Raw genomic sequence first — 17285 nt, forward strand, 5'->3', positions numbered from 1 at the left:
ACTTTCATCCTTCCTCGACACATGAACCAACCATCTCAACCTGTTTCTCTTCACAACCTCAATCACAGACTCTATTCCCATCATCTTCTGCAAGTCATCATTTGTCTTCCTCTCTCTCAACGATACTCCACACATCCACCGAACCATTCGCATTCCACCCTTTCCAGCCTTTGTTGCTGCTCCATGTTCAGTACCCATGTCTCACTCCCATAAATCATCGTACTCCTCACACATGCAGCATACACCTTTCCCTTCAGCTTCAATGACACTCCCCTCTTCGTCAGCACGCCACTCAGTTCCCAAAACTTCTTCCATGCACATCTCACTCTAGCAACCGTCAAAGAGTCTGATCCACCTTCTCCATTCAGCATGTCTCCGAGATAGCAAAATGTTTTCACACCTTCCAGCTTCACACCATCTCCAAGATCCAACTCAACAATTCCTTCATCTGCTGCTCCCTTGATGCACACCTTACACTTGAATGTACCTGCCACACTGGTTAATGACCCTCTCACCCCACTACATTTTCGATGAACCCATTCAGCACACATTGTACACTGAATGGAGTTCACTCTGACACCCTTCCTGCACACAGCACACGGCCACTTCCCAGTCCTTTCCACCTCACCACATGCTTTACCACTTGCCATCACCTTCGTCTTTCCGATATTCACCTTCAAACCTTTTGCCTCCATACATTCCTTCCACTTGTTCATCTTCTCCTTCAGTCCATCCATACTCTCTGCAATCAACACCAGATCATCTGCATGCAGCAGCTCCCACGGTAAACCCTCCTTTACCCTCCGAGCCAGCACCTCCATCACAACTACAAATAGAAGTGGACTTGGTACCGACCCCTGGTGCACTCCCACCTTCACTTCAAACTCACCACTGTTCCCATCCTTCGTCCTTACAGCTGTGTGCGCTCTCTCGTACATTGCCATCACTACTCTGATCAACCATTCCTCCACTCCTAACTTCCTCAATGCCCATGTCATAACTTCACGTGGAACCCTATCAAATGCTTTCTCCAGATCAACAAACCCAAAAAACAACTTCTTCCTCTTCTCCATGTACTTCTCCTGCAACTGCCTTACAATAAAAATTGCATCTGTCGTTCCTCTTCGTGGCATAAATCCAAACTGCATTTCGTCAATCTTTACCTTCTTCCTTGTCCTCTTCTCCAACACCCTTTCCAATACCTTCATTCCATGCTCCAATAACTTTATTGCTCTATAGGAGCCACAGTCCAGAGGGTCACCTTTCCCCTTGTACAGAGGGACGAGGGTACTCGGTTCCCAATCCACTGGAATGCGGCCTTCTTTCACCACCAGATTACAGATCTCTGTCATTCTCTTCACACCCCAACTTCCCGCTGCCTTCAACATATCTCCCACAACTCCCATTGGCCCTCCTGCTTTTCTACTCTTCATTGCTCTTATAGCTTCCTCAACTTCCTTCTCAGTTATCTTCTCTGCTGGTCCTAAAACTGGGTTACTCTCGATGTTGCTATCCCATTCATTTTCTACATTCAACAGCCTTTCCATATATCTCTTCCATCTGAGTCTACAACGATTTGTCTCGCTTCATTCTTCAAGCAACTCACCCCCGTCACATCAAACCTCTCTCTCGCTATCTGCTTTGCAATCCTGAATACCGCTCTCTTACCCTCTTCCGAATCCAAGCGTTCTCCGAACATTTTCCTATGGGCCTCCCGCGCCTTTGCAACCTTTTTCTTTGCAGCCTTCTTGGATACCTTATAACTTTCATGTGATGCCTCTTATTCCACCGTACCCTTCGCCTTTTGCCATTCCTTGAACTTCTTCCTCTTCTCTTCAATCGTCTTTCCAACTTCATCACCTCACCACCATGTTTCCGAGTGCCTCGATGGTCCTTTTGTCCATCCACATACCTCGGCAACGGCTCCCAATAGACGATCTTTCATTGACATCCAACCACTTTCAAGCTCAACCACATCATCCTCAACCATACTCGGCCTCTCTCTTAATGACATCTCTTAATTCTCCTCGCACCTTTCACCCTTATATTGCAGACAACCAGGTGGTGCTGTGAAACGGTCTCCTCCCCTGGGATCACCTTTGTGTCCCAGAGGTTTCCCCTATCTTGCCGACGCACCATCAAGTAGTCGATGGTTGTCGTCGACACACCTGACGTGTATGTAATAAGCTTATTATCCGCTTTCTGGAATTGAGTATTACAAATCAACAAATCAGCAAACTCCAAGATCCTTTCACCTTCTCCATTTCTCACACCATATCCATAACCATCTGGACTCCTTCCCACATGCCCATTCAAGTCTCCTCCAACCACAACAACTTCCTCATCTTTCACATTTTCCATCAACTTCTCCATCGCACACCAGAACATGTTCTTCTCTTCATCGCTTCGACTGACCTGCGGGGCATATCCCGAGATGACGTTCACCAAGAGCTTTCCGATCATGATTCTCACCATCATCAACCTTTCAATCGCTCTTGTCACACTCACTACACTGTCTACAAACTCCTCAGAAAACATGACACCAACACCATGCTTGCCTTCCGGGCACCCTTGCCACATAAACTTGTACTTCTGCTCCTGCCTTCCCTTTACATGCCTGGTGTTGGCTCAGTGGTTAGGGTGGCGGCTTGGGATCCGAGGGTCCTGAGTTCAAGCCTCGTTGCCCGCTGAATAAATTCACCAGGGGGTTGACTCAGCCTGCCATCCTTCCGAGGTCGGCAAAATGAGTACCAGCTTGCTGGGATGACCGAGTCATTCAAGTATCCTGCGTCAGAGTGGCGACCTGTCCAGGATTGTACGCAATAGCCAAGGAGACTGCTTCGGCAGCACCAACGCTCTGTACAGAGTATGGTCCCAATGGACCTTCCCTTCACCATTCTCACACCACTTCCCTTCCACCGTGTCTCCTGCACACAACATATGTCCACTCTTCTTCTGACCAATGTTTCAACCACTTCTCCAGATCTCCCTGTCATTGTCCCTACATTCCATGTACCAAACCTCAGAAACCGATCGCCACGTGGGGCATCAGACGATTGGTCATGATAAATGGAAAAATTTCCTCCCTTGCTTCAATCGGGTTCCCCACCTTGAGCTTTAACGAGAGGGGGTGAGGACCCCCATGGGGTACTTCGGGCTGTACCCTGCCCATCAGTTGTACTCATCATGGTTTCCTTTTGAGGCGATGTTTTTATGGCCGGATGCCCTTCCTGACGCCAACCCTTTTAGTCGCCTCTTACGACATGCAGGGATACGGTCTACCTATTCTAACCAGGGCACACACCGGGGATTTTGCAATATAACCAGTTGAAAATTGACAGGGCAGTTAGGATTTTGTGTGTTGTGCATTCTGTATAAGTTTTCCATTTTGAAATCAAACTCCGTCAATACTTTACTTTTCATTTGTTTCATTACCCCAATATTTGATGCGTCCACAATATTTGATGTGCCTCACCATGCTTGACATCTTTTCTCTCGATTATTACCATATCCTATGCAAGCACCTCTGACCCATGCTCCACAATTTTCTTCCAGGTTTGTACAGCAGAGGGTTTTTCTTCCTCGACGTTCCCATTTCTGATGACGACTGCATTGTGGGTATGCTAGATGTCATTGTTTATACATACTGGATACCATAACTCTGTGGTTCATAATAAATCACTTTTATGAGTACTCATTGACTTTGGCATCGCAGTGCGTGCGTGCGTGCGTGCGTTTTGATTTGTTTGTGCTTTATTTTTTTTATTTTTTGTATACCGAGTCAAGGTTCGTTTTAAGAGCTAATACACAAAAACTTATAACAAGGCAGGAGACAAGAGGGACGGGAGAGGGAAGCAGAAAATAGTGGGGAACAAAGACGATAGGATATCTGTGGAAGGGAGAGGGATGGGGCAGGGTACACGGGGGAAACAACATGGTACAACAGGGACTTTCAGGAAGGAAAACAAGTAATTTGAAGGAGCTGGGTTTGGGGTGGATAAACACGGGAAGTAAACATCAAGCAGTTTGTTCCATGGTGGGGAAAAAATAGGAATGAAAGAGTGAAGGTGAACAGTGATTCTTGATTTTGGCAGTTTCACCAGAAGGGGGTATTGGGTGAACTTTGAGCGCCCCGAGGAAATATAGGGGGGACAGATCACAGGCAAAGCATGGGGGAAAAGCCGGAGAGGAGACGGTAGAAGAACACTGACCTGCCTCTGGTGGTAGATTGAGAGACCCAAAGACTCAGCTTCATCGTGGGAGATACCAATGATCCTAAAAGCCATGGTTTCCACAGCGTGAAGTCGAGCTAGGTGTGAGGCAGTAGCACCACCGCAGAGGGTGGAGCAGTACTCCATCAGACTGTGGATGAAAGCTTTTTATGTGGTTAGAAGTTCAGGTGTGCCAAGGAAGGACTTTGCACGACGTAGGATGCCCAGTCGGTGACTGGCTTTGGAGGCCAGCTTGGAGATGTGGTTTTCCCAGGAAAGACCGTGTTGGTGAGACCCAAAGCTTAAATGAACTTACTTTTTCAAGGGGATTGTTGAGAAAGTGGATGAGGTGGGGGAGGGGGGAGGGGGATCCAGATGGTTCTTTCAAAGAGACAAGGTGAGGATGTGAGATTTGTCAGGATTAAAAGACTTATTCCAAGTGTTTCACCAGCTTGTGATTTTATCCACGTCTGCAGAGAGTGAAGAGGCTGCTGCCTGCCGATCAGAGGGATGAGAGATACTACGGCACAGGGTGGAGTTGTCAGCAAAGCGATAAAGAGGATTTTCCAGGGAATCTGAGAGATCATTGATGAAAACCAGAAAAACACAGGGTCAAGAACACTGCCTTGAGGAACTCCAGCCTGGATGGGAAGAGTTGATGAGACAATTCCATTAAGAGCCACATGTTGACTGTGACAGGAGAGGAAGTCTGCGAGCCATGAGTGGAGATTGCCTTGGATACCATACGAAGAGTTTTTGGTGAGTAGTGCAGGATGCCAGATCATATTGAAAACTCTCAATATGTCAAGGGAGATGACTGATCTCATGTTTGGCATTTAGGACCTCCATCCATTGTTTGGAAAGCTGAAGTAGCATGACCAGGGTAGAGTGATCTGGTCTCAATCCAAATTGATGGTTGGAAATCAAGCCATTGGAGAGAGGAAGGATTTGAATTGGGAAGCGATGATGGCTTCCACGACCTTGCTGATGAATGGGAGTCAGCTGATTGGTCTGTAATTGCAGGGATCTGTTTTTGCGCCTTTTCTATGCAGAGCAGTCATGTTTGCTGATTTCTAAGCAGATGGCATATGACCTTGAGCAAATGAGAGGGTGAGCAAGAACAGAGGAGCAGATTTTTAGAACACGAGGGCTGATGCCAACTCGACCGGTTGCAGAATGTGAGTCGAGTTTTGACAGCAAGCTCTCCAATTTGATGGGATGAAAGGACACAGAGTCCAGGAACGCTGACAAATTGGCATTATGAATAAATAGATAATGAAATGGGATACAACAATGTGGTTTGCTGTATGTGAAGGAACATTTTCAGTGTTTTATTGTTAAGATCTGAATGGACTTATGGGATTGTGCTCAATCCTATCACGAGCGTCTTCAACATCCTCACTACTCGCCTGTTCCTCTCCTCTTCAGGATGCTTCCAGTCTTCATAACTTTGTTGTACCACTCACGAATCGTTTTCCTCGTTGGTGGTTGCCTTCCTTCCGTAGGTCATCTTGAAGCTTTGTTGAACCTATGTAGCTGATTTGGTCTTTATAAACCATGCAACAGATTGTGCTTTTCCTTGTGGGGACTCCATTTGCAGTAAATATGACGTCAACATCACATGCTACAAGAGACACCTGGAAATGAAAAAAAAGAGTTTATATAACCTTGAGAAATGTTCTTTCACTTGCAGTAAACCACATCGTTGTATCCCATTTATTTTGTTTTTAATACCGGTTCCCATTTGGAACACTAATTTGTGAACACCCACTTTCTGAGAGTCTGTAGTTCTCACCCAATCTGTTGACTTTCCAGTGTACATTATTGGAAATACTAAGTCGCTCAGAACTCGTGGCAGAATCACATCTCCTGTGTAAAAATGAAATGCTCCATTGTACAGTCTTCTGTTGACATAGTACATTGATTGGTTGTTATGCAAGCAGTCAGAAAGTGGCACACCTGCAGAATGAATATAAAAGTATAGATGGTGAGATCATTGTATGGGGTGAATATATCGTGAATACGATAGCTCCTGGGAATACTATGGCTTATCACGTGATATCTCCTTCCCAGGAGTCGTAGTATTAACCACACTACAATTTTGAGAGAGTTATTTATAAAATAATCTGTTGTGGTATCTGATATCTACTTATTATCTCTGCAGATGAGAGTGAGGGTGGGGGGGGGGTAAGTAATGCATGGGGCCTATGGTGTGCAGATGGTCAAAAATCCAAACATTTTTCATGCGTAGATTCCTTTTGTTTGAAATTTTTTTTTTTTGCAGTTGAGCAGTCATTAAGAACCCATGCAAATGCCAGTCTCTTCTTTTAAACTTAAAAAAATAATATATTTAATATGTAATCTGAGTTAAAAAAAAAAAGTCAAACAACTGGGGAGCCTTGAAAAGAGATTGGCATGGAATGAATATACCTGAAGTGTGTGTATATATATATATATATATATATATATATATATATATATATATATATATATATATATATATATATATATATATATATATATATATATATATATATATATATATATATATATATATATATACACTGTAGCTGTTAATATGTTACAGATTGATGTTATTGTAAGGAAAGAGAAGACAGTAGTGGATTATAATTTGTTCTGTGCAGGTCAATGTCTTTCAAAAGCAGCTTCATGTTTCTTATATTTGTTTGTTCATGTCTTTGAGATAGCAGAACAAACATGCTTATCAGCAGCCTGACTAATGACTGCCAAGTGTCTGATTCACGACACTCTTGAATCTGTCATTTCAATTGGAAGACCTGATGAGGTCTGCAGGTAAACTGTTAGAGATTTTTGCAGTTTTTTGAGGTTGAAAGGTGTGGTTAGGTTGTAGGGTCAGTGAAGAAGTACCTTTGACTGCAAGAGACCGAAGTGCTGCAGTCCTTAAAGTTAGTCTTGTGGTCAGGTCAGGTATGAGAGCATGTGCTGGAGCAGCACATCGCCGGGTCCACTTTCCACCAGTACTCCAGGGGCCTCCCTCCGTCTGGCTATCCCCCAAGCAGATGTCTGGCTCGTCCCAATCTCCTGGATGTTGATCAACCTGCTGCAACCACGAGGCACATGGTTGGCCCATTGGCCTCCTTCACTCACAAGGCTCCTTTGCTGAGAGAATCTGGTGAGCAGGATCAGCGTCAGGAAAACGAGCCACGTGTCCGTACAGCCATAGCTGATGCTCACGGACTATGCAGGTAACACATCTCATTTGAGTCTCTCTCAGCCACTATTCATTGGACACAGTCCGAGCAGTGATAGCCAAGGATTCTCTGAAGAGACCTGGTACCAAATTAATTTAGTATCCGTCTCAAATCGCTGGTCAGAGTCCAAGTCTCACATTCATAGAGCAACACTGGAAGCACCAAGGACCTGAAGACTCGGACTTTCTTCGTTCTGCACATGTACCAACAGCACCACAATCCATGACTCCCCAGGTCTGACCCAGACATCTATTGACCTCTGGCTCACAGCCAGCAGAGACATGAATGTCACTGCCAAGGTGGGTGAATCTCTCCATGTCCTCAACATCCTTACCACAAACGGGTACAGACAAGATAGCAGCATCCACGATGTCATTGAAAGCCTGGATCTTCGTTCTGAAACACGTAATCCCAGCAGCTCCGACTCCTCATTCAGCTCCCCGAGAGACCCCAAAAGGATATTCATTCTCCACAAAGATGACCACATCATCTGCGAAATCAAGGTCAGAGATTTTGACATTCCCAAACGATACACCACCGCTTGATCTCTCTGACATCCTCCCCAGAATCCAGTCCATACAAGTGCTGAAAAGTGTGGGGGCCAGCACACACTCTTGATAAACTCCAGCTACAACTGGAAATAAGTCTAAGATTGTATCACCACATCGCACAGCACTCTCAGCATCAGAGTCAAGTTCAGACATCAGATTCATTAATATTGGTGGCACCCCATGAAGACCAAGAATCATCCAGAGGGCATCCCAATTCAATGCCACATTTCAAACCTCGCCTCCAAAGCCAGTCGCCGACTGGGAATCCTCCGTCGTGCAAGGTCCTTCCTCGGCCCACCTGAGCTCCTGACCACTTACAAAGCTTTTGTTTGCAGCCTGATGGAGTACTGCTCTCCCCTCTAGGTTGGTGCTCCTGCCTCCCACCTTTCTCGGCTTCACGCTGTAGAAACCAAGGCATTTCGGATCATTGGCATCTCTCGCAATGAGGCTGAGTCTTTGGGCCTCTCACTCAATCACCGCAGGTTGGTCGGTGGTCTTTCTGTCTTCTACCGTCTCCTCTCCAGCCTCGCCCCCCCTGCTCTCTCTGCGATTTGTCCCCACCACATTTCCGCAGGGCGCTCAAGGTCCGCCAACAACCCCCTTCTGGTAAAACTATCAAAATCACGAATCACTGCTCACCTTCACTCTTTCATTCCTCTTTTTTTTCTCGCCTTTGGAATAAACTCCCTCACTCTATTCATTCCCATTCTTCCCTCCAGGCCTTCAAAACAGCTGTTCACCACCACCTCTTATCGTCCCCCATCCAAATCCTCGATCTTTTCTACCCCCGATAATCCACCCAAGCCCACCTTCAAATTCCCTGCTTTCCTTCCTGAAAGTCCCTGTAATGTCCATCTTCTATTCCCCATGTTCCCCGTCCCATCCCTCTCCCTTCCACAGATCTCCAAATGTCTCTGTTCCCCACTATTTTGTCCTTCCCACTCCCTCCCCTCTTGTCTCATGCCCCCCCCCCTTGATGTGCGTTGTGTGTTAGCTCTCATACGAGCCTCGACAAGGTATACAAAAAAAAAAAAATTCATCGAACACTTTGCAGAGATCAACATAGGCACCTGCCGAAACAGTCATCTGCACTCGGTGAGGACCCGAAGAGCAAGGATACGGTCAATCGTTGACCTCTTTATTGTAAAGCCTGACTGCTCAGGGCGATGATGCTCAAGCAGATGGTGGCGAACCCTCTCAAGAATTGTCCGAGCAAAGACCTTGCCCGGCACTGAGCAGCATCACCCCTCGGTAGTTGTTGCAGTCCTGGAAATTTCCCTTCCCTTTCCTGGGAGGGTCAACATGGCCCCTCTTCCAGTCAGTTGGTATGATGCCTGTGTTCCAGGCAGAGCACAGAACTGCGTGCAGTGACATGAGTACAACATCTCCACCAGCCCTGAGAAGTTCAACATGAATGCCACAGATTCAGGAGCCTTACCCATTTGAACGGGGTCACTGCAGCCTGTGTTTCCACAAATGATGATTGATCTCAGTTGATTGGAGGGTCAGCAACAGTGATTGTAACACCCCTGACATCCATCTCAACAGCTGGGAGGATCAGCCTGGGACAGCCGCTCAAAGTAACCGGCCCAGCGGGCCTTCATTTCGGACTCCTCTGTCAAGTGCCCACCGCCCTCTGCTCTTACTGCAGTACACTGAGGGATGAGCTTGGAGGAACACAATGTGCAAATTCCTCTGTAAGCAGGATGAGAATCACTTGAGCACAGGTGATGCTCTAACCCCTCACAGATTCCTCGCACATAGGCCTCCTTGTCCACCATCAGCGCACATACAGTTTCATGCCTCAACTCTCTCAACAGCTCAGCCCTGCCATTAAGCCTGGCCCTGCGACTGGTCAATGGTATCCAGTCTCCCTTGAGAGGCAAAACTCTTCTTCACCCGACGGTGCGTTCCAAGACATCCACTGGCAACATTATGGTGGCTTTGAAGGCACTCCAACTCTTCAGGATTCCCCAAAGCCCTCAGATCCCCACTCAGCCTGTTTGGAAACTCCTCAGTTACCCTCTCATCCTTGAGCTTGCCAACATGCAGCCTCAGCTGGGATGGTTCCATTCTCCTGGATTAAAGCAGCAACTTCAGTGTTGCGACCACAAGCCTATGGTCGTGATTGAGGAACCGTGCAGTCCAGTAGACCCTGCAGTTCTGGATCATCCTCCAGCGATCATCAACTAGCACATGGCCAATCTTCTTTGCCACATCTCCAGCATTGGAATACCATGTCCAACGATGAGCCTGTGGGTGCTGAAAACCATGAACCGGCCACCCTAAGTCCATGACTTTTTGCAGTGTCAAGGAACTTAGTGCTATTCTGGTTCACAGTTCCAGACCCATGGGGACCAACACATGTCTCGTAACCATCTCTGTCAGTTCCAGTCGATGCAATGAAATACCCCAAGACTAGAAGAGGATCTCGCCTTGGGCACTGATCAACCACAGACTTGGGCTTGGCAAAGAATGCGATGTTCATGGTGAGATCACATGCCTCAGTTAGAGAATCCACAGAGACCAGGGAAACAACACCCAAGGAGTGACGAATCCTCAGTCTCATAATACGTTTATTGACCTGTGTTACCTCAATTATCATTGGAGTCAGCTTATGTGACACAGCTCCAGCAACTCCTTGGGCATGGTAACCATCAGAGTGACCAGACCAATAGTAGGTGGAATCACCCACCATGATCTCACCACGATCCGGTCTCCGGTCCTCAGAGTGCTGCAATACTGATGTTCAAACGCTTGAGCTCAGATGACAACAGAGATGGGTGATCATCCTCTCTTCGCGAGAGGACATTCCAGGTACCCCCCTGAAAGGTCCGCCTCAGGTTAATCCAAGGAGCAGGCCGTCTGGTGGACAACACCTCAGCACCACCCTGACACACACGATCGCAATCTGACCTGGGAAGGTTACCCCGTGTTTTTGCTCCTATCATCAAAGAGGGGTGGTCCCAAAGGCTTTGCCCCAGTCCCTTCATCCAGTGAGCTGCTCATTAAGCCAATGATGTAGTGTATCTGGAAAAGTCTTGTGGTGTTGTCCATACAATTTTCAAGACTTAAGATGGTCAGGTTCCTTTTTATGGTGGTCATGTTCCAGAAACCCCATTGCTTTGTGCTTACAATGTTTTGTAGGAATATTAATGTTTGTAATTCTTTTTTGGTTTCCCAGATGTGTACAAATTAATCGATAAACGAAATTAATCCCAGGTATTTGCTTTTAGGAGATAAGTAGACATTACATAGGAAGAGACAATGTTCTGGAGTTCTTTCGATCAACCACGTGAGCTCATGTTGGCATATCACAGCAACTTCTTATCTGCAGCATACATATTGACCACCCCATCCAGAGTCCTTCAATATATCTGTCCCTCCTTTTTCATTTTGGTATGCAAAGTCGAGGCTCATGGAGGAGCTAAAACAGAATGGATCAGGACGTAACAGAACAAAATGAACAGTAGAAAGAGAGGGGGGCACACCAACAGCAGGGTTGAGGGAGAAAATAGAGGGTGACTTGGACAAACATGGGATGTGGGGAGGAATGAGGGGAAGGGGAGGATGCATGGGGTGAATAAGATTTTATACAGACGGAAACTTTCAGGAAGGAAAAACTTGACACTTGGAAAGAAGTGGGCTTGGGGAGGGTAATGGGGGTAGAAAAGATCATGGTTTTTGATGGGGGATGATCTGAGATGGTGAACAGATGTCTTGAAGACCTGGAGGGGAGAATATGATTGAAGACTATCTTGAATTTGGTTCCATCGGTGGGGAAAAGGGAGGAACGGATGAGTGGAGGTGAGCAGAAAGTATGGGTTTGTTAACTTTTTCATATATTTGTGTGCAGCCTTTGGCTGCTTGGCTGCATAATTTTCTGGGGGCACGGCTGTGCTGCCTCTGTTACTAGCACGTTGGTACTCATTTTGCCGACTTCGGAAGGATGACGGGCCGAATCAACCAGACCTGGTGTTGCATCAATGGCCTGACGGGGGCTTGAACTCACACCTTAGGTGTTGTTATCTGTTAGGGTTAGAGCTGTTGGTGCAAACATCATTGCACTACATCAACATCACTGCACTACATAAAATGGTTCAAAAACTTATCCCCTCAACTCCAGACTTATCAGCTTACTTACAGTTATCAGTCAGGTCATGGAATCAATCACATTTAATAGGAAATCCTTCCTTTTCTCCAACAACCTCATCTCAGATCACCAATTTGGTTTCAGCCAATTTCACTCCCTCTTTGGACATGCTGCTTCTACTCACCCAACAATGTATGGAGGTGCTCAATATCAGACATGAGTTCAGGGTTGTCTCTCTGGACATATCTTGCACTTTTGGTACAGTCTGGCATCCTGCCTTGCTCTCCAAACTGTCTGCTTCTGGCATCCAAGGCCAATTACACACATGGCTTACTGACTTTCTCTACTTTCATCGACAATGTGTGCCACTCAATAGACTCCTTTCATCTCTCCTTGTCAATGCTGGAGTGTTCCATGGCAGTGTTCTGGGCTGAGTCCAATTCATGATCTTCATCAGTGATCTCTCTGATTCTCTGGAAATCCTCTATCTAATCACTGATCTTTCAATCCTGTCTGTCTCACTGTCTCACTGTCTCTCATCTACTTTCTTGACAATTCTCTTGAGGAAGTTCAGTCATTCAAACTCCTGGGTCTCACTATCAGCCATGATCTTCCTTGGGCAAACCACATTTCAAAGTTGGCCTCCAAAGCCAGCCGCTGACTGCACATCCTCCGTTGTACAAAGTCCTTCCTTGGCACACCTGAACTCCTATCCACGTACAAGGCTTTCATCTGCAGCTTGATGGAGTATTGATGCCACCTCTGGGCTGTCTACTCTGCCTCGCATCTTGTTCAGCTTGATGCTGTGGAAACTAAGACCTTCAAGATCATTGGAATCTTCCGTGCTGAAGCTGAGTCTATGGGTTTATCACATCGCTATCACAAGCAGGTCGGTGGCCTCTATCTTCTACCACCTCCTTTCTGATCTTGCACCCTCTTCTTTTTCCGTGCTTCTCCCCCTGCCCCATTCCCACCCCCAGGCCCAAACCAGGTTTCTGCAGGACTCACGGTCCACCATCAACCCTCTTCTTGTAAAACTACCTAAATCCAGGATCACTGCTCATTTCCACTCATTTTTTTTTTCTTCTTACCCCCCCCCCACCTATGGAATCAACTTCCACATCCTGTTCAATGTCACTTTCCCTCTAGGTCTTCAAGACAGATGTTCACCACCATCTCAGATCATCACAAATCCAAAACTATGATCTTCTTGACCCTTGTTAACCCCATCCACCCACCCACCCATCCATCCACCCATTGGGACCATACTCTGTACAGAGCATTGGTGCTGCCTCGGTGGTCTCCTGGGCTGTTGGGCACAATCCTGGACGGGTCGCTACTCCGACACAGACACCCAAATCCCTCCTAATATTACATTTTTTTTTCCTCCCCGGAGTTTCTTTCTCCATGCATACGTGTTTTACATCCTGTTTTTGTCTGTTCTGTCCTGATCCATTTATTGTGCTGGCTCATCCACAAACCTCAACGATGTATTTTTTTTTTTTAAAATCGCCATTATTTCTACATATGAACAGCAGATGTCTGTGAGCCAGACATCCAGGTTATTTGGATTAGGTGTTGAAATGGATGGTGACTTTTTCCAGTTGCCAACTTATTAATTGCAACCCTGGGCCCCTGTGGTGTCCATTTGTAAGCCAACTGATCGATAATGTGGCATGGAAGTTGAATCTAGATTCTAGACTCTGCCACCCTGATCGATGTGATGTGAGTAGGACAGTCACCTTGGTGATGTACACTTGAATGCTTCATCGACGAGTCGAGAAAGCAAGTGTGTATCTAAGGTGAAATATCTCACTTCCAAAGTCGAACCTTGGTCGTTTGCTTTTGGGACTGCAGTTGAGCAAAGTGCACAGTGCCACATGGTTTGCCAGGTGGAGTCTGTTTGTTTTGTTGTCACTCCCTTACTCCTCGTATATCCACTCTTTCAATTCCAATCTTCCTACCTCGAGTTCAAAGTCAAAACCGCACCTTTACGAGAGTAATTTATTTAAAAATTTGCTTTGCAGTCACGCATAACTTCCCAGTTGCTATTGGAAAGACACCAACGATTACATATACAATTTTGGACTTTGGAACAACAATCAAGTGTGAATTGAATTCAACTTCTGTCTTTAGAGACAGAAATGGATGGATATTTGAATACAGGATAATATGGAGTTGGTTTATTTTAATACAGGTGTGCGTGCAGTGCAGTTTGAATGGAGATAAATGCCAAAGGCAGTTGTGTTTGGGACTGGCGTTATCCCGAGGAGAGCAAGACTATTGTTGTAGACTGTCGAGAATTTGCATTCAATAAGTGTCGGTGATTGCAGCTCGGTTACCATTCTATCTTGCACGTTGCACAAAGAATGTCCGTATCTGTATTGGTTCGTTGAAATTTCCTCTTATTTTCAAAAAAACCTTTTGTCCAGGTGTTGTTGTCATGCTGTGCTTACCAGTTTAATTAACTAACCCAGTCTGCTTGATTAATATTAATTAACTCAGTCTGCCTCCCACTTTGTCATGGTTGAAAATTTTATATATTTATTTTTGATTTATTGCTTTAGATATTTTTAACTTCCCTCCCCTCTCTGCACTTTCTCCTTCCCAACACTAGCACTATTCACACATCCTGTTTGCAAAAGCTGAATAAACATGCACGTGTAATAAACTTGCATGCATTAGCAGTTTTTCTTTATTTTTACATTTTTAAAAAATATTGCCAAAGGGTAATGATCAAGCATGTAGATATGCTATATAATGTGCAGGACAATGACATTAGTAGTCCACGGGCCAGACCTGAAACCAGTACCACCTGAGGTGGCAAAACCTAACCAAATGATGCTGATTCATTAGTCCGGTCAATATAAGAACAATCATATTTAATAGCAACTCCAAATGAGCAGCTTAGTCATTTATTTTTTCATCATTTTGTGTTTCTGTGAAGTACAGTATAGCATTATTTGTAAATCGTGGCACGTGGGTTGGGTATATACTCATATTCAAGGTGATTTTCAGTGGAAATGTGGCACTCAAACACACATGGAAAGCTGATGGACCATAACTCTTAATATAAAAGTGTAACCAATTGTACTCTGCCCTCCCTATTCCATCTCCAGGCAATGCTCGATATCATTACTGGGTATCGAAGGCCTTCGGTGCCCGGCAATGACTCGCTGAGAGGGCGTACTCGATTTTTCACTCCGTTTGTTTGCTTTATATGGATTTGCTAGATGTGCGTGCGTGCGTGCGTGCGTGCGTGCGTGCGTGCGTGCGTGCGTGCAACGCGAGGCTGCACAGCACAAACCAGCAAACCGATTTCGATGAAACTTGGCGAACAGGTGCCATATGACTTGGGAATGTGCGCGTTTGAGTTTCATTGCTAAGTAACTACCTGTTGCTATGCAGTGGCCGAAAAACCGCGTTCACTATTTTCAATACTTGTCCTACAGTTTTGAATGTGGAGAAACGAGACTTCGGAATTAAGCACTTCGAGATATTTAGAAAATTTTAGTCGAGCCAATTTTTGATTTAGGTTTTATTTTTCAAATGGTAGTCCTTCAAAAATAGGGCGTCTATTTACCGTCATTTTTTATGAGGGGCTTAGGAAAGTGGACGTGGTTGATGAAAAGTGGGCGTGGCTTATAGAAAGTGGGCGTGGCTTATAAAAATGGGCGTGGCTAATTAAAAATAATGTGTGGCTCAGGAGGTGGTCAAACAAGAGCATTGAGAAGTTTATCGAGTTTTCCGTGTGTGTGTGTGTGTGTGTGTGTGTGTGTGTGTGTGTGTGTGTGTGTGTGTGTGTGTGTGTGTGTGTGTGTGTGTGTGTGTCTCTGCAACGCGAGGCTCCACAGCACAAACCAGCAAACCGATTTCAATGAAACTTTACGAACAGGTGCCATATGGGGTGGGAGTGTGCGCGTTTGAGTTTCATTGCTTAGCAACCACCCGTTGCTATGCAGCGGCCGAAAAACCGCGTTCACTATTTTCAATACTTGTCCTACAGTTTTGAATGTGGAGAAACGAGACTTCGGAATTAAACAATTCGAGATATTTAGAAAATTTTACTTGAGCCAATTTTTGATTTAGGTTTTATTTTTCAAATGGTAGTCCTTCAAAAATAGGGTGTCTATTTACCGCCATTTTTTATGAGGAGTGCCAGTTGGCAAAATACGCAATAGGAAAAATCTTGCTCGGCAGAGGAACAATTGTATGTGAACCAATACGTCTTGGCAATGAATCTTCGTCGGTGGATCGGTCAGAATGAAAAGCATCGTATCCAGCGCTTCGATCCTAGCGGATCCCTCGTCGCCTACCGGCTTGTTTTCTTGTTTGTTTGTCCTGGTGCTATCTCCATTGAGCTGGTAAGCTGAAATTTTAGCACAAGAGTAAACAAGTGCTTTGGCAAAAAAAAGTTTTCAAATTTTTTTGATTAATCAGTTAATTGATTAATTACTTAATTATTATCGATTTATTAATTACTAATTTATTTTCATTCTCCTCTTGGTGATATCTCGGGCACCTTTTTGTAAGGAAGCTGATATTTTCACATGACGGTGACCAAGTGATTTGGCTATCAAGGGTAGTTTTGATTGATTAATAGATCAATTAATCTATTAATTTAATTTTTCGATTTATTCATTAATTTTCAAAAAGTTCCTGATTCAGAGGAAACAGTGGTGGTGTAGTTATGCTATTAGTCAATTGATTAAGAAATTAATAATTTTACGATTGCTATTTATTTTATTTACACAATTGATCATTGTTTTTTTTTGGTTTTTGTATACAATGATGAAACTCATGTAAGAGTTAACACATATAATGTCTAACAAAGGGAGCAGGAGACGAGAGGGTCAGGAGAGGCAAGCACAAAACGGTGTGGAAAAGAGGCATTAGGAGATCTGTGGAATAGAGAGTGATGGGGTGGGGAACACGAGGTAAACAAGATAGGCACTACAGGGACTTTCAGGAAGGAAAGCAAGGAATTTGAAGGATATGGATTTGGGGTAGATTAACGGGTAGAAAAGATCGTGGTTTTGGATGGGGGAAGATCAGAGATTGTGGTGATCGCTGTTTTGAGGGAAGAGGGATTGGAGAGAGTGGGAGTTTGTTCCAGTAGGATAAAAGAGGAATGAAAGAGTGAAGGTGAGCAGTAATTCTTGATTTTGGTAGTTTCACCAAAAGAGGGATGGGAGGG

General features: G+C 45.1%; 1 protein-coding gene across 3 annotated transcripts in view; it reads left to right on the plus strand.

Annotated features, from left to right (window-relative positions):
* The window catches only part of FAM91A1 (family with sequence similarity 91 member A1), an 88489-nt gene that overhangs the window by 20119 nt on the left and 51085 nt on the right, over nt 1-17285 (plus strand). For all 3 annotated transcript variants that reach the window (XM_085881443.1, XM_085881442.1, XM_085881444.1), the window contains one exon: nt 3556-3618. In XM_085881443.1, the coding sequence (XP_085737569.1) occupies nt 3556-3618 (63 nt within the window). The remainder of the gene's footprint in view (nt 1-3555; nt 3619-17285) is intronic.

This window comes from Eptatretus burgeri, chromosome 5 (genome assembly GCF_056783735.1).
Source record: "Eptatretus burgeri isolate ZD-2024b chromosome 5, Ebu_testis_v1, whole genome shotgun sequence".
Lineage (NCBI taxonomy): Eukaryota > Metazoa > Chordata > Myxini > Myxiniformes > Myxinidae > Eptatretus > Eptatretus burgeri.